The sequence below is a fragment of the Oncorhynchus masou genome, chromosome 8, assembly GCF_036934945.1.
Source record: "Oncorhynchus masou masou isolate Uvic2021 chromosome 8, UVic_Omas_1.1, whole genome shotgun sequence".
NCBI classification, from domain to species: domain Eukaryota; kingdom Metazoa; phylum Chordata; class Actinopteri; order Salmoniformes; family Salmonidae; genus Oncorhynchus; species Oncorhynchus masou.
Window position 1 is genome coordinate 31,537,241 of NC_088219.1, and position 18,257 is coordinate 31,555,497.

At 39.4% G+C, this 18,257-nt stretch overlaps 1 protein-coding gene across 2 annotated transcripts in view; it reads right to left on the reverse strand.

Annotated features, from left to right (window-relative positions):
- Window positions 1-17,247: 17,247 nt before the first annotated feature.
- Window positions 17,248-18,257, reverse strand: part of LOC135544526 (electrogenic sodium bicarbonate cotransporter 1-like) — an 83,302-nt gene continuing 82,292 nt past the window's right edge. Inside the window, exons 25-26 of one of the 2 annotated variants that reach the window (XM_064972201.1) lie at window positions 17,529-17,599; window positions 17,248-17,336 (exon numbers count right to left, since the gene is read on the reverse strand). In XM_064972201.1, the coding sequence (XP_064828273.1) occupies window positions 17,559-17,599 (41 nt within the window). In that variant the 3' untranslated portion in view covers window positions 17,248-17,336; window positions 17,529-17,558. Of the gene's footprint in view, window positions 17,337-17,520; window positions 17,600-18,257 lie in introns of both variants that reach the window. The other variant, XM_064972202.1, reaches the window with a different exon arrangement.

Below are 18,257 nucleotides of genomic sequence, written 5' to 3' on the forward strand. Positions count from 1 at the left end.
AACTTGTTTTAAATAGGCTATACAATTACAGGCACCATCATTTCTCCCCGTGGGCATATATATTGCAGTCTTTTGGAGCTGGAGTTGGACCCTGAAAGTGACGAATTCCACAGGTGTGAAGACTTCGTTGTTTTGCCATCAAAACAAAAGTTATACAGTACATTATGCATCTTAATTTGTTATATCATTGTTGTACTGTTGTCAATGGGTCACCAGAAGATGCAGGACCAGAACAGCCTGTTTAAATAGTGGACCAATAATGTTTGTACCCTGCTTTGTGCTGCTACCATGTTGTGCTGCTGCCATGTTGTGTTGCTACTACCATGTTGTTGTCATGTTGTGTTGCTACCATGCTGTGTTGTCAGGTGTTGCTGCAATGCTGTGTTGTTGTCTTAGGTCTCTTTATATAGTGTTGTGTTGTCTCGCTTGTCATGTGTGTTTTGTCCTATATATATATTTTTTTTTAAATCCCAGCCCCTGTCCCCGAGGAGGCCTTTTACCTTTGGTAGGCCATCATTGTAAATAATAATTTGTTCTTAACTGACTTGCCTAGTTAAATAAAGTTTAAATAAAATGTACAAAATAAAACCATCCTGGCCTATACCCTGTCTGCCGTCTAGTCATTGCAGAAGTCAAGATTATCTACAGGGCAGACGATTGGCTTCTGCATTTCAGAGGCAAAACACATATTTAGTATTACTTTCTGTGTTATGCCTCTGAGACGCAATGGCCCATGGTATAATCTTCAGCAGCATCACAAAGTCTATATTTCATAATTTTGTGAAATAAATTTTGAGATGATACTGGAGATTATAATTTATTTACATTTTTCTATTGAGTAAACACTGTTGAAAGTAAATAAAGAAACCAGACTGCAATGAAAGATTGTTGTCATTATTCATACATTTTTGTCAGTTATTCACATAGCATAACAAACAGATGCACTGCAATTCAGTTTTCTTTGTCGTTAACTGCCAAAGTGCTCCAATGTGGCACTTGCATTTGTGTAAATAAAACGTATCAATCTCAGATCGTAAGGTTATAATCAAAGTCAAAATCATGGCATGTATCATTACAAGTTATGGTTTTACAACTCAAGCTCTGGAATATATAACTAATTCACACTAAATGGTATATCTATTCTGATCCTTACAAAATAAGGAACACCTGTTTTAGTGACTGGTGGCACTTTATTGATAAAATAAAATGTTATTCATCCCAACAATACAGAGAGAGAGAGCAAATAGAGAAATAATAGAAAAGTAATAATATGTAATAATAAAAGTTATAATAAATACACAATGAGTAACGATAACTTAGCTATATACACAGGGTACCAGTACTGAAATGATGTGCAGGGGTATGAGGTAATTTAGGTAGATACATATAACTAGGAATAAAGTGACTAGGCAACAGGATAGGTAATCAACAGTAGCATGTGATGAGTCATAAAAGTTAGGACAAATAGGGTCAATGCAGATAGTCCGGGTAGCTATTTAACAAACGTTTTAGCAGTCTTATGACTTGGGAGTAGAAGCTGTTCAGGGTCCTGTTGGTTCCAGACTTTCTGCATCGAAATCGCTTGCCATGCGGTAGCAGAGAGAACAGCTTATAACTTGGGTGGCTGGAGTCTTCAAACATTTTTAGGGCCTTCCTGGAGCTCGGCCTCAGTGATGTACTGGGCCATATGCACTACCCTCTGTAGCGCCTTGCAGTTGGATGCCAAGCAGTTGCTATACCAAGCAGGGATGCAGCCAGTCAAGATCCTCTCAATGGTGCAGCTGTAGATCTTTTTGAGGATCTGAGGGCCCGTGCCAAATCTTTTCAGCCTCCTGAGAGGAAAGAGTCATTGTCGTGCCCTCTTCACAACTTTCTTTGTGAAACATGAAAGATCCTTAGTGATGTGGACACCAAGGAACTTGAAGCTCTCGTAGCGTGCGAGACGGAATGGCTCATAGGGTAGGAGCCTATCTCTTGTTTCTGTAGCATCAGGCAGCTTGATGTACAAGAACAACCCCCTGGACAGGACACTAGTCTATCGCAGGGCCTTACCCCTGATCTCCTTAATGATGAGTGCCAAGCAAAGACCCATCAGGTCCCATTTTTACAGTCTTTGGTATGACTCAGCCAGGAATGGAACTCACAACCTTCCAATCTCAGGGTGGACCCTAAAGGCCACTGTAAGTAATGTGCTAAAATATACATTTTTAGAAGCGCGCAGGCATAGAAGTTGGTCGAATTTACCAGAAAGTCTACTAAACTTTGTCTTTGTCCTGTGTTTCTTGGCTATTTACATTGTCTTGTTCAACGTTAGTTTGAGCTCATTGCAACTGCTAGCGAAGAGAGGCTTCTGCTACTAGACGAATATTCTCTCGTTTGACACTTGTGCCTCCTTATCGTCAGACCAGCGTCCATGGCCATCTTCCGAAAATATCTGAAACCCCACCTCTTCAAAAAGTATCTTTGAAGGAAAAATTGAAATACATCTAACACCCTTGCCTTGTATGAACTAACACTTGCACGTGTCTTTTCTTGCCAGCACGGACTTTTCTGATAGCTACTTTAATCGAGGAAAAATGTACTATGACTGTGATATGAAGTTGTCTCACCTAACTATCTTAAGATGGATGCACTAACTGTAAGTCGCTTTGGATAAATTGCAAAAATGTAAATGTAAAATGTTTGAGTCCCACTAATGCCACCAAAGCCATCAAATGGACCCTTCTTCCACTACTCTCCTGCACTAGCATGAATTTTAAGCCCGAGCCCTACACATGTCTGCAACGTTTAGGCCCTACCTTACCCAAGCCCGATTGCTTCTGCCAAATTTAAGGCCCGACCCTGCCCGAAACCTGAAATCAGAAACAACTTCCTGTTAGTAAATCCATTAGCGGCTCCTCTCTGTCTGTCACTCGATCGCTCTCTGAGCAGGCAGCTCGCTATGCATGCACTCTGCTCATGGCAGCTATGAGTCTGTGTATCCATACAAGCAAGTTTTTTGCTTGGGGAGCTCTGCCAGAGATATTAGAGAAAGGAGATAGGAATCCCATTGGCAATGAATGGAGGAACGTATAACACCCCACTCAGCAGACTATGGACCAATTGCATTCACGTTGTCATGCTGCGTCACGTGGTTTCTAAGTTAATCGTCACACAATCCCTTCTCAAAGTCAGGGTATGAGTCGGGTTGGGTAGCAGAGCTCTAACTCTCCTTAGCCCACCTCAATGACCAGGCTCCAAACAATAGTCAATTATTTTTATTTTCATTGTAGTGCATGGTAAAAGTTACGCCTCACGGAACAACATGGAGTGGCCCAGCCCTCTAACATTTAACCACTTTGGGAATTTTATTGAAGACCACTCTTGGAGAAGACGCTTTAAAGGAGAAGACCCTCCTCATCTAAACCCATCCCAGGTCAGGGATAGATTATATTAGATCTCTGGTAGCTGATACCTCTATAGAGGTTGATTTGGCGGTGTCAGAAGTGGACCTGCATTAGAGCTGTCAAATCTACAAGCGGCTCCCAGCATTATACATAAGGCAGACATTGCCATTGGCTGCACAGATTTGCATTAAGATAAATTCCATGCAGCCTTGTTTACAAGTTCATACATTGCAATTGTGAGATGTACGGTGCATTCATAAATTCACTCTGGCCATCTACTCCAATTTCAGAGCACTCTCGTCTGAGTGTGCCATAGCGCAGAATAACTGATGAATTTACGAATGCTCAACACCCTTTGAATATGGCCGGTGTCGGTAGACATCAGCAAAAAAAGTAATTCAATTGTTGCCAGCAGCACAGTTACGGTCACCAACGCTCTAGATAACATGAAAACAGCCTAACCAGCTCTGCAAGGGCGAGTAAAATGGTTAGAGTGAGATGTTCTCTCATTTGTGTCTGGAAGTAGCTAGTAAGCTAGCCAATGTTAGCCAGTTAGCTTGGGTGCTTGACTGCCATTGTGAAGTCAGAATGCTTGGATCAACACTACTCCTCAGCCAGAGCATCCAGTGTGAGCTCTGTACGCTCCATGACAATGCTCTGAATTTAAGAACACCCAGAGCACACTCCAGATTGAATTTACGGACACTTAAATGAGGTTTAAAGAAATCCTCATTATTTTGTTTAATGATTTTCAATTTGAGTGTCATTGTTCCTATATAGCAGTGACATGCAGTCGGTGCTTACCCTGTGATCTTTTTGTTTTGTTTAAAACCTCTTATGGATAGGCGAGACGCTAACGTCTCAACTGGCCAATTGCTGGGGGAAATGCAGAGCGCCAGATTAAAATAAAATGCTATAAAATATGCATATCTTGTATTCTTGGCATGAGTAGCAGGTAGTTGAAATTGGGCACGCTATTTATCCAAAAGTGAAAATTCTGCCCCCTAGCTTTAAGAGGTTTTAAAGCTGTTATTAAAAGCAAAGTAAAAAAAAAATCACATAAAATAAAATAAAATGTTATCTATTTTTCTGAATGTTTCTGGTGGTCTTTATGCTCCAAATCTCAAAATGTGATAAAACTGCATCCTAATGTAAGGTGCCAGGGTATGCATGCCTTCCTCACCATCCATTCAAATTATTGATGCGCACGGCCGTTCCTGACTACAGTCACTGTTAATGGACAGGATCAATAGGCTTCGCTGCTTCCTAGATAAAATTCATTGCATTGAGCCGATTTCACAGTTTGTACATGGATATTGCTTACACATGTTGTGTGGGTAAATTATTTGGCTTGTGCATCCCTTAATACATATCATGATAACCAAATGCATCCTATTAACGGCTGAATATAGAGAGAAAGCATGCAAGCTCTGTGTCACGTTCTGACCTTAGTTCTGTTGTTATGTCTTTGTTTTAGTATGGTCAGAGCGTGTGTTGGGTGGGTTGTCTATGTTCCTTTTTCTATGTTTTGGGATTTCTGTGTTTGGCCTGGTATGGTTCTCAATCAGAGGCAGCTGTCAATCGTTGTCCCTGATTGAGAACCATACTTAGGTAGCCTGGTTTCACTTTTGTGTTGTGGGTGATTGTTTCCTGTTGGATGTTTGTTTCACATTTCAGGACTGTTTCAGTTTTCGTTTGTATCAGTCACTTTGTTATTTTGTGTTCAGTTTTAATAAACTAAAATGGACACTTACCACGCTGCACATTGGTCCGACATCTCTTAATCCTCGTCAGAAGAAGAGGAGAACCGTTACACCCGGCCTGACCCCAATGCATTTAATAACTACACCATGTCAGGGCTAGTAGAAATTCTGTTCGGGCCAGTAGATTTTTGCCTTTGAGAATAAAAGTTAACCTTGGACCCTGGCATGTTTCACCTGCAGTCACGAAGTGGTGGCGCATTGGCTATTTACTGTGCTTTGATTGACAAACAGCAAGCTTGACTAGTTTTATGAAAGGTGTCGAACTGAATGAATAAAGTCAATCTCATATATCCTTGCCATTCATAAATCATACAACATAGTTATATGTCCATGTTATCACATTCGAACAAGTAAACTAAGTTCTCGTTTGTATTTTTGATATGAAGTCCATCAGGACTTGCCAAACAGTAACATTATAACGTGGGTGAGTCTACCAAGTAGCCTACCGAATTGCATTGTTAAGAAAGCTGTTCATTTGGCTGCCTAATTTGCATTCTTGTAGGCTTTTTGGCCATTATCTGCAGATAAATTATGAAAACTGTCACGACTTCCGCCGAAGTCGGTTCCTCTCCTTGTTCGGGCGGCGTTCGGCATCGCCGGTCTTCTAGCCATCATTGATCCACTTCTCATTTTCCATTTGTTTTGTCTTGTCTTCTCACACACCTGGTTTCAATTCCCTCATTACCTGTTGTGTATTTAACCCTCTGTTCACCCCATGTCCTTGTCTGGAATTACGTTTAGCTGATATGTGCGACGGGTTTTGTACCCATTGATTGTTTGTTCTGGATGCCGGTGGTTTATGTATTCAACTGCTCCGTTGTAAACCCAGTTTTTGCTTTCCTGCGCCTGACTTCCCTGCCGCCAGTACGCACCCCTGACAAAAAAATTATGAAGATTGTGAATCCTCCTCATTGCATGAACAATAGGTAGGCTAATGGAGAGCGAGCGTCACTCTGATCCAAAATATTACAAAAGAAAACAGATTGAATTGTTTTTAAAGCTAATCATATTCATATGGCATTATTAAAGATATTGATTTAGGTCTACTGATTTAATCAAAGTGTTGGCAATGGAGTAATAAACTGCTGCTTTCTGTGTCGTCAAGCCCATATTTAACACCTGCTTCATTCTACAATCATACCTGTCTTGCAGATAGCTGAGAAAATGGCTCTTAAAAAGAAGCTTAAAGCCTGTGGAAGTCAGCAGACTTACAGGATTCGTTAAAGGCCCAGTGCACTCAACATTACGTTTTCCTGTGTGTTTTATCATATTGTCACAGCTGATGAAACTAACACTGTAAAAGTGGGGGGGGAAATGTGTCAGTGTTATTTCCTAGTAGTTCCTGGTTGAAAATACAATCTAGCATTAGAATGTACCAGAGGCCACCAAAATAGAGCTTTTGGAAGAAAAAAATATGATTCCCCTCCCTTCTTCCCGGGGGAGCCTGGCTGGCTACTATTTCTATTTGGCTGGCTATTCCATGTGCTTGTGGAAAACACTGAGACTTCCACCATGTTTTCAGGTACATACATTAGATGAATGCAGCCCCATTTGTTGCAGTAGAAGTAGATGAGACCACAGATGTTACGAATCAAGACCAGATCTTTATGAATTTGGCATTGTGTGGTTAAAAGCAAAGTCAATGTGGCAGTTTGGGGATTTAAAGATTTGAGGGATGACAATGAGCTGTGGCTTTGGCGGATTATGTATCGGGAGTGTTGGGGAACTACAACTGAGTTGAAAAGCTGGAGCTCTAACCTATAATGGGGCCTCAGTGGGGTTTATTGTAGGACACAAAAGACTAACAAAACCACTAAATCAGCTCCAGGTGATTTAAATGTTGGAAATCTGTTCCCATGTATTCCCACTTGATTCTATACTCTATCTATACTGTACTTTAGTGGCTTTAATGTGTATTCCATTTCCTAAAGCAGTCTAGCTGTTTATGGTTTGGATTTATGGACAAGCATCACTTTGATCAGTGGTGTAAAGTACTTATGTAAAAATACTTTAAAGTACTACTTAAGTAGTTTTTCAGGTATCTTTACCTTATTTACTATTTATAATTTTGACAACTTACTTCACTACATTCCTAAAGAAAATAATATACTTTTTACTCCATACATTTTACATGAAACCCAAAAGCACTTTAAATGCTCAGCAGGATAGGGAAATTATCCAATTCACACATTTATCAAGAGAACATCCCTGGTCATCCCAACAACCTCTGATCTGTCCGATTATGTGTGCCCCTGGCAATGGTGTAAATTAAAAAATGGTTCCTGGATTGGTGCCTGGATTGATTTATACTTCTACTTTCGATACTTACGTATAATTTAGCAATTACATATACTTTTGATACTATGTATATTTAAAAACAAATACTTTTAGTAGTAATTTTCCTTTTGCTGGTTGACTTTCACTTTTACTTGAGTCATTTGCTTTGTTGATGGTGGTGGAAAACACTGTCTCAGGTGCTGCTTCAGAATCTCCCATAAGTGCTCAATTGGGTTGAGATCTGGTGACTGAGAATGCCCAGCATGTGGTTTACATCGTTGTCATGCTCATCAAACCAATCAGTGACCACTTGCGCCCTATGGATGGAGGAATTGTTTGCTTATGGGGGCATAGCTGGGTGGCAGGGTAGCCTAGTGGTTAGAGCGTTGGGCTAGTTACCGAAAGGTTGCAAGTTTGAATCCCTGAGCTGACAAGGTACAAATCTGTCGTTCTGCCCCTGAACAAGGCAGTTAACCCACTGTTCCTAGGCCGTCATTGAAAATAAGAATTTGTTCTTAACTGACTTGCCGAGTTAAATGAAGGTAAAATATAAAAAAAATGGCATGGTAGCCAAAATAATGACCTGCCCAGCATGATGGTATGTTAAATGCTTCATTAACAAAGAAACCACACCTGTGTGGAATGACCTGCTTTCAATATACTTTGTATCCCTCATTTACAGATTTGTTTCCATTATTTTGGCAGTTACCTGTATATGTGTATAATAATAGTATTGTACATGTGCGTGTGTACCTACTAGCATGCTAGCAGATACCCATAGACTTCCAGTCATTGCGCTAATGCTAATCAGCATTAGCTCACAAAACTAACTCTTCCTTCATACTGGACACAGAGACATAAAAATGGCATCCAAGAATTCATCTGACTCTGGGGAAGTGCCAAAATCCCAAAGTATCCCTTTAATCTGTGTCCTGACAGCAAGGTTACAGTGCCCCAGGAGTGGAGAACTCAAGATTGAACAAATTACACACACAGCAGGGTGCAGGCTTTCGGGTAATGCACAGCAGTGATTCCGCTGCAATGATTTAGCTGTGGCACTGGAAATATTCTGCTGAAGCGCACTTTGAAGATTCTTGTTTGTATTGTTGGGAATTGGGCAGGGGAAAAAATTACATGTCATCTATCCACTTAAATGGCGAATGGAGGGTGCTTTTCCCATGGTTATTTTTTTATGCCAACCAGGTAGGCTAAACTCCTGTTGTAAAGATAAGCAATGTGCTTAATATTAGGAAAGTTGAGAAATAAATATAGTAGGCCTAGCCTATAGAAAGCTGATGGGATCCTCCTCTTTTTAATAGAGGCCATCACTGTTTTAAACACGCAATTGCGTAGCCAGTAGAAATGAGGCGCAACATGAGCTCATGGGCTCTCGTGAAGTGTTTCATTAGATTTTCTACCACATTTGCATTGATGTCAGAGTGATTAGAGGGACAAACGAGTGTTGAGTACCAGACAGTAAGCAAGTTTGGTAGGCTACTATTGACCATCAGCAGCATCAGAGCTTTGAGAAGCCTAATTACTGTGACTAAACGGTCACGTGGAATTTGACTGCCTTCATGACTCATGACCGCCGGTGTGGTGGTTATACGATCACGTAACAGCCCTACTCTTAATGAACAACTTTCCTATACTGATTAAATCGCTTACCCGCTCCATAGCAATCTACTCTATCCACACTGATTGGTGAAGTAATTTGATTGTTGTGCTAAATGTATATATTTTTTTAGGATTTCAGACTATTAAAAAGGCACAGAAAGGACCGTTATAAACCATTTCGAATGGTTCAGAACTTTATTTTGATGGTCAGAATAGTAGAATGGAATGAAAAGAATAAGGGTTATGTTCAAACTGTAAGAATGATTGGAAAATAATGTAGGTTTCAACCCTGGTATAAACTAATGTATAGAATGTACAAGAGACACAATTCACAAATCCTACAACACAATGACAGTCATGTCGTTAAGAATAAAACTAACAATTTCTAAATAATCCATACCTTCTGGGAATTCTATAAAGTCCAAAAATGATGCACAGAGTAAGAAAGCTGGCTGTCATAAGTATTACATTTAAAATGTACTTTAAATCGGTCTGTCTGCATATTTCAAGATGTCATGTGAGGTGGCAGTGAGTTACCCCGATGGGTTGGATGATTCTCTTCTCATCAGTTGTCTTGACGAAATGTATACCTAACTGGAAATCAACCAATCATCCAGCGTTAAGACAATAGAAAAATCATATGCTTCATTTTCTGAATATTGAAAGAGTGTGGGCGATGGAGAGGAACAAAATGGTACAATTTGAGTAGTGCAGGCACTGGAGATAGGGGTGAGAACGGGTGGGTCTTTGTGTGCGTCTGTATGTTGTCTTTTGTATATGTACAGTATGTTTCGTATAATTTATTTTAGTCATTAATATATATATTTTTAATCAAACAACCCCATGGTAGAATAGTTTATATATTTAACTAGTCTGCTTGTTGTGTGTTCTGTGCCACATAAATATTATTCTCGAGGTACATTCATGTTACGAGTGCCATAGGGAGGAAAACATTCTGTCAAGCAGTCAATGCAAAAAAATTCTTGCCATCGTGGGGAAAACAGCAGTTTTAATGACCTTTGTTAAAAAGGGACGAACCCCCGAACCCCCACCCTCTGTGACCTTTTCCCTAGACATTTTTCAACAGGAAACCCTGATGCAGTTTGAGTACCGGTTTGGTGGGTTTGTTCTCTACATCAGGGGTCTTCAAACGTCTCTTTCCAAGGGACCCTCACCCAGGCAAACTGGCGTCCCTTCTAAAATCAGCATAAGCTAATTTCCTGCAATTCTACACATTTTGCCATGATATCTTAGTGAGAGTGACTAACAGAATCAAGGGGGCCTCACTGGAGGTCAGGGCCCTTGTGCACGTGTCCTGCGTTCCTGGTCGGTAAGCTATGATTACTATCACGTTTAGATTGCTAAGTAAGTTAGTCTAGCCAGCTGTGTAAAAATGTTAGCTGACATGAGCTTATTGAGTGACTGTCAGTGGCTGACATAATAATAGGAACAAGTCGTTTTTTTGTTGGTCTGTAGCCCCCTAGCAGCCGTAGGGCCCTAAGCATTATATTGCATTTTGTCTGGGCCAGTCTTGGTCTCGGGTGCTTTTTCAAAAGCCCATGTCAGATACTCCAGTGAGTGTAATTTGCATTTGGAAATAAGAAATAAAGTTGGCATCATAAGAAAGACATTCTCCTCTTTTCTATGTATTTTTGCATGTGTATTTTTGCAGACCACTTGCATTACCTCAATGATCCCCAGATTGAATATCCATGCTCTCGCGTCTAACCACTCTGTGGGAGTTTGATTGAAGAACACTCTTGGAGAAGACGCTTAAGACATCCACATCTAATCCCATCCCAGTTTAATCTCTGTCCTCACAGCGAGGTTACAGAGCCCCAGGAGTGGAGGACTCCAGATTGAACAAATGACACACACAGCAGGGTGCAGGCCTTCGGGTAATGCACAGTTTGAGCACAGAACCAGAGAGAGACCGGAGAGACCAAAGAGCAGCCTCATTGAGGTTTGGTCGGGTTGATCTCTACAGGGCCCAATTCAGATTTAGGAAATGTATGCTTTTCCTATGGGTTTATATTATTTAGGATTAGGTACGCATTTAGGAATCTACCTACATAAAACAAGTTTGGAGAGCCTTTACACACTACATATATTGGTGAATCACAAATACAGTGGTTTGATTAATCCTGAAGGAGGCCATTCAGTTGTTAAATCCGTTAAATATTGGAAGGGGAGAAAACTTTAACAATACGGGTTGACCAATAGTCCTATACATCTACCCCAATCCTCACTGATCATGAAACTGATATTCCAACGGTCCAGTTGTCATAAATCATGTGCCAGGCTCCAGGTTTAAACTTCCAGGCCTGGTCTGCGTTCCATGATGATTCCACAAAATGGACTATGTGTTGAACAACTTAATAAGTTAAATATTATCCACTATTGCTAGCGATCCTGAGGGTCAACCACACAGACGTGACAGAGGAAAGAAAGGGAATGATGCCAAATGTAGGCTACAAATTCAAGGGATTTAACACTAAAGTGACAGGTAAAAATGTTTGTGGGTATTACTGAAGGTGGCGATCAATATATGCTAATATTTAACCTGATACAAATTGTGAAATAAAAAACATAGTAAAGTCTAGAGCACACAAAGGTTACATTTGGCCGACTGTTACTCGACACGGATTTGGCTTACCATCACATTGGCTTGTGTCTCCAAGATTCATCCCTGCAAAGTTATAAGTCCATACAATTTAAATTCTGCATTTCATATCCTTCACTGTGGGAAAAGGGCGCACATACTGTACCTGTCAAGTTGATATGCTTCCGTTTGTTGCCATATGACTGGTTTCACATTTGTCTCCAGGTAAAATATATCTAAAACAATTGTCATTCATATTTACAATCCCCTTATCCAAATAGCTTACTCATTTACCTAGCTCTTATCAACATCTCTTTTCAATCTTTAAATACAGCGCATGGAGAATGCTGTTATTTCTATTGGGGAAAATGAATTATATGTTCACAACAAGTTGCTCAACCTTATTCGCTGTTTCTTCACATGTAAAGCTGGTTGAATTAATTCTGCATTCTTAAGTGGGAAGGTGGTAATTAGCAGATGTGTCGTAAATACCAGTTGGATGTATTCACATGCTTTGAACTCGTTGAGAAACGCCTATTGGCTAATAGCCAACAACTGCGTCAAACATAAACTAATTTGAACTTGTTGAGAAACGGCTATTGGCTAATAGCGAACAACCTGCGTCAACCATAAACTAAAAGTACAGCTATCATGCTTGTAAACAAATTATAGTGTTCAAAAACCATATTAATTGACTGCTTTACATATAAAATACTGTTTTGTTGTTGCATTTAACTGCCGAAAATGCTGTTATCTAGGTAATTTCCTTTGTACGGTAGGTGATGTCATAGGTCTGCATGTGGGAGAAGTCGGAGTTCAGGGATGATAAATGAGTTTCCCTCTAGTAATTACCAGTTGGAGTGGTGTTCAAGTGGATTTTACCCAGTCGTATGTGGTAAATGCCAACGTCCCACTTGATTATGAACACAGTCAAGGTCAGAATACGGTGTAGACATACCTCCGCCACACCTCCATCTCTTTGACCACCACCCCAAAAGCGTGGCTTTTCCCCATGCGTAAGTTCAAGGACAGAATAGGCATAGAGAGAAAGTTGCATAAATGTACATGTACGTAACTCAGGTCAGAATTCCCCCTACATGAATCCCCCCCCTTCAAGAGTTCAAAGTTATTTCAAGGAATAACGACATTGTTTTCTCTCCAAGAGCACAAGAGATGTAGAATATGCTGGACAAACAGAAATACCCGTATTAGGTCTGTGAACATCAGGGCAGAGGATACAAGAAGTTAGAACCCCCACTGCTCTCTTTGGTCAATAAAACATTAGTTTTGCCTCGTGTCCATCCGTGTCTATACTGCCACTCAGTGGTCATACCAGGGACTGGAGGCTCAAAGCCCTCTAGGTGTGTTTACACAGGCAGCTCAATTCAGATTTTTTTACACTAATTGGTCTTTTGACCAATCACATCAGATCTTTTCATATCAGATCTTTTTAGAGCTGAACTGATTGGTCAACAAATATCAGAATTTGGCTGCCTGTGTAAACACAGGCTCTCACAGGCCAGAATCCACTTCCCACTTCTCTTATCGTATCTGATCCACCTTGGATGTTTTCAGTCAATATGAAATGTTGAAACAAGTCTTTAGGGTGCAGATTAACTCTAGCCTACTTCTAGTACTGGCCACTATTTAGGTCTCTTATCTCAGTTCTTTCAAGGCAATGAGGCAATGCAAATATGGATCTGACATGTGAAAATGTTCTTTGTGCTCACGTCAATAATGAATTCAGAATGAAAATCTATCTTCAAAACATTGTATTGTCTCTATCAATAAAAACCAACATTCAGGTAGACCTATATATCACGCCCAATTGGAAGGCGTATGGACGACATAAGTAGTAACCTAGGGAGTAATATATTGTAATCCCCGTTTTGGCATAGCATCATCCTTCACCCTCTGTGAAAGAGACACCTGTAATCTCAAATCAGGTTTACGGATGCCTGAAATCCGTGGGAACATGCTATGGAAACCCCTATGGGAACCACCATGCTTTGGGCAGCACATAGCCTCATGGTTACAGTGTTGGGCCAGTAACTGAAAAGTTGGTATGAATACCTGAGGCAACAAGTTGAAAAATCGGTTGATGTGCCCTTGAGCATGGCGCTTAACCCTATTTTATCCAGGGGCGCTGCACTACTATGGCTGACCCTGTAAAAACGACACTTTTTAACTGCAACTGTATGTAGCAATAAAAATATTTCTTTATGTCACGTGGCCCTCAAGATCAAAGTAACGGGTAATCTCAAGTGATCGTATTTTCCCCTGGAAACCATGACAATAGTGTCCGGCACACTATACAAGATAGTTACAGATTTGAGCTCATTAGGCGTTCATTCCGTTCCCGTGATTATGTTCGCTAGGGCAATGGAAACTATGCAGCGGCCATCACTAGTGGTTATCTTTGCTGTTAGACTCGATGCTGTGACAGGAGGTCATTTTGATAATGCTTGAGCGGACGTCTTTAGATTGGCCTGTTAGGTGGACACAAAACACAGCTTATCCTCCTACAACATGTGTGGACGGAGACCTTGTGTGCCCTGCTCTAGGCCTTTCTATCGGACAGGAGATTGAGCTAGGCCTAATGGTCTTTAAGTAGCTCACTTTGATCGCATCAGCTCACTTTTCTCCAGGGTTATGTTTCTCATCCCAGTTAAATTGTTGACCCTATGGTTGACCCCTATAGATTGCTCTGGCTCATTCAACTTCAACATATTATGACGTCTATGGTAACGGAGTATATCAACCAATTGCAGTCTGCCGGCAGTCTATCTGATAAGGTGGTCAATCTAACATCAGTTATTTTGCAAAGAGACCAGGAAAATGGCAGTTCAGAAGACATTTCTTAAGAAGGATTTGTAAATCCGGCCCCTGAATGTTTGGCAAGGTTATATTAGATCACATATAAATTTCTTACATGGAGAGACTAACACAATCATTTACAAAGTGAGTTTATTGCTGTCAATATACGTCATTTGAAAAATGTATATGCCAAAATCAATCATTTTATAAGTAACATACTCATTCATGTTAGTCTATACAGATGAAGGACATACTGATGAAGTCTTACAAGTACTGTAGGTTTAATTGATCGTAATTATATTTTTATTGCTTGAATATTTTGTTCTACCACGTTTTACAATAAACTGCTCGACACCTGTATCTAAGTGCTTATTTAATATGAACCATGTTTCAAATGTGTCAACAATATTAAAAACATACGTTTTAATACAATTAGCCCACTGAATCAACACATTTTACAGCAAAACATGGACTCATCCTAAAATTAGAATCCCAGAAAATGAGTATACTGTATAGACGATTAACATTTGTCCCAAGACTGATTAAGATGGGATGCTGGCATTATCTGGGATAGAAAACATGACATCAATAGTGACCCTGATTAAGAGTGTACCATCATTTCATCATCCGCTGCAGTACCCTCACACTTCCGATACACCTACAAAACAATGTTTGATTATACCTCTCAAGATTACAACAAATATAATTTTGGTATTTTATCACTACAGTATCTTTTATCATTTATAAACCCAGTAATCACTAAGACCACAAAATCAATTTTGCTCAAGTGAATAATTTAAGCCTTAATTTGTACACTGTATCTAAAAAAATAATGCATTCTATAAAGGGCTGCAATGTATCCGTTTATCAGTAAAATGGCAGCTCTGAAATGTTGAATAACCTCATCCCCAGGTTCAATTGCTACTCAGCGAGTCGGCTCGTGGAAGAGATTAAATAAATGGTTTTTGAATTCATATTTTCTCTTGGTATGGAACTTCGCGAAAAGCTGCAAACTATACAGCATTAGTTTTTGCAGAAATGCAACTGCAAGACACAAATGTCAACATTGCATTGTCTCACAGTGATTATTCAATGATTGATCAGTTCATAATCAGTTTAATATAATAAAAAAAACACTAAATCATCACTTTGTTAAAAAAAGGTAATAATACAAATGTCACTCCACAGACAACTGTAAAAATGCTGTCATCTCATTAACGGCTTAATAGTAAATACACTTAATTATTATTTTACTTATTCTCTCAGCAATATAATATACGTCACTGTTATTGCATTTTCATTTCATTTCAATATGATACAAATAAAAATCTTTGAATGAATTAGTTACAGAGCAAAAGGAACTCAGAAAGTGATTAGATAGAGATCCTATGCTGTGCCCTTTCATAAAAATAATTCAGTATGATGACAGATAACATTGTTAATATGAAATTTTCATCATACTGTACTTACAAATACCTGGCGCCTTCATTAATTAAGTCAGAGGTAGAGCCAAAAATACAAGTATATACATGTATTTCAATCCCTACTACAGATAAGTGTGGTTGAAGTCCTCTGTCTCTTATAAAGCTGATAGAAAAAAACAGACATTCTTAGGAAAACAGTCCAATCAGAAAAGTTTCACACACAATGGGAAGGAAAATACTCAAATCATAATTTTGAATCAAGAGCATTTATGTTTGTTTTTTTGCATAGATAGAGATTAAATAAATAATACAAGTGTGAAGGAATAAGATAAAAGACGGAAGAATATTAATATACATGAACAATAAAACTATAATAGGCCTATGCTGGACAGTAGGACATGAAAAAATAATGGGATTTGAAAGTTTGATCTGTTCTAGCCGGCAAAAATAGGACAGTCCAGTTTAATGTCACATCTCCATAAGATCTGTATAAGAAAGTATGTTGTACTTAATGATCTAACAGGCATGTACTATGAATACGTAAAGCATTGCATTCGTTTGTGAATGCTTTATATATCATGAATACCTTTCCCATGAATTAGCCATAAATGGCTAACAATGAACTTCAAAGTTTTCCTTGGTACAGAGCATTAGGGCGATTCCAAGCCAGCGGGAGCAGAAAATATTTTCAGGCTACGTTGCCGCGGAATCGGCCATTACTGTTTTCATACAGCAAATGAAGAATCACAAAGGTCCCTCCTATACTTCTCACTCTCAAAACAAAGAATTCTGTCCGTTATTTTTAAATTACAAATATGTACTTATTCAGGACATTAAAAGGAGGAGTATACAACAGTGCTACAGTATAAAAAGAGGTTGCTGTAGGAGTCTGTGGTTACATCCACAATGGCACCCTATTCCCTACCAGACCTGGGTTCAAATACATGTGTACTTGAGTATTTTCAAATACACAGCCCCAAACAAGTACTTTTATTTTTGTATTCAAATGGTTATGCAAAAAACAACAAATAGTTGACTAAATTGTATTTGAAAGTATATTTTCATATAGCTGGATTAAATGATTGGGAGTGTATTTCAGTCCATGTATTTTTGTATTTTCAAATACATTCCAATATTCAACTGCTTGTTTTTTCAAATACAGGTTTTCTGAATACATGTTTTGAATATTTGAAACCAGGTCTGTTCCCTATATACTGCACTGCTTTTGACCAGGGCCCTATGGGATTTCAGACGCACCCTGTGTTGTGTTGAGTAGTGGTGTGCAGGTAATGCTGCTGGTTCAGTTGGGTTGTTTGGACCTTAGGACAGGTTGTTGTTAGACTAAAGGGACGTTTCAGAACCCGGAGCCTGTTTTTTCCAGAAGAAGCTTTTGTCCTCCTGCTCCAGTTCTATCCTAATCTGAGGCGCTGCTTTTTTTAATGGATTCAGACTGAAAGAGAAAGAAAGAGAGTGGAAGTGGAGACAGAGAGAAGTATGAGAGAGTGAACAACCAGGGACAGCAAACGTTCAAAATTAATATGACAAGCTGTACTCTAGAATAGATTGTCACAACATGTGATATTGGTGTGAGTGTCTATGGGTATAAAATAAGGCATGCAAGCAGGCACACTCACATAGTTACCTTGCAACAGTAGTGGGCTTAAAGTAGCCCTCAGCATGCTGAGTGAGGGTCAAGGAAAGACGGCGGGGGTCCTACGGGAGAAGACCAAATACACACAACATTAACATAAATGTTTTAGCCACTTAAATATTCCCCCCAAATATTCTCCCAATTCAAGACAGGTATAGCAAAAGAGGAAAGTTAGAGCAAGCTTTGCAATGCCAGGATGTTTCACAGTCGAAGTAGCTGTTAAACACAAAGTGCAGTCAAAAAGTGATTTTCCTGTGTACACACACTACCGGTCAAAAGTTTTAGAACACCTACTCATTCAAGGGTTGTTCTTTATTTTGACAATTTTCTACATTGTAAAATAATAGTGAAGACCTCAAAACTATGAAATAACACATACAGAATCATGTTGTAACCAAAAAAAGTGTTAAACAAATCAAAATACCCTTTGCCTTTGACAGCTTAGCACACTCTTGGCATTCTCTCAACCAGCTTCATGAGGTAGTCACCTGGAATGCATTTCAATTAACTAGTGTGCCTTCTTAAAAGTTAATTTGTGGAATTTCATTCCTTCTTCATGCATTTGAGCCAATCAATTGTGTTGTGACAAGGTAGGGGTGGTATACAGAAGATAGCCCTATTTGGTAAAAGACCAAGTCCATTTTATGGCAAGAACAGCTCAAATAAACAAAGAGAAATGACAGTCCATCATTATTTTAAGACATGAAGGTCAGTCAATAC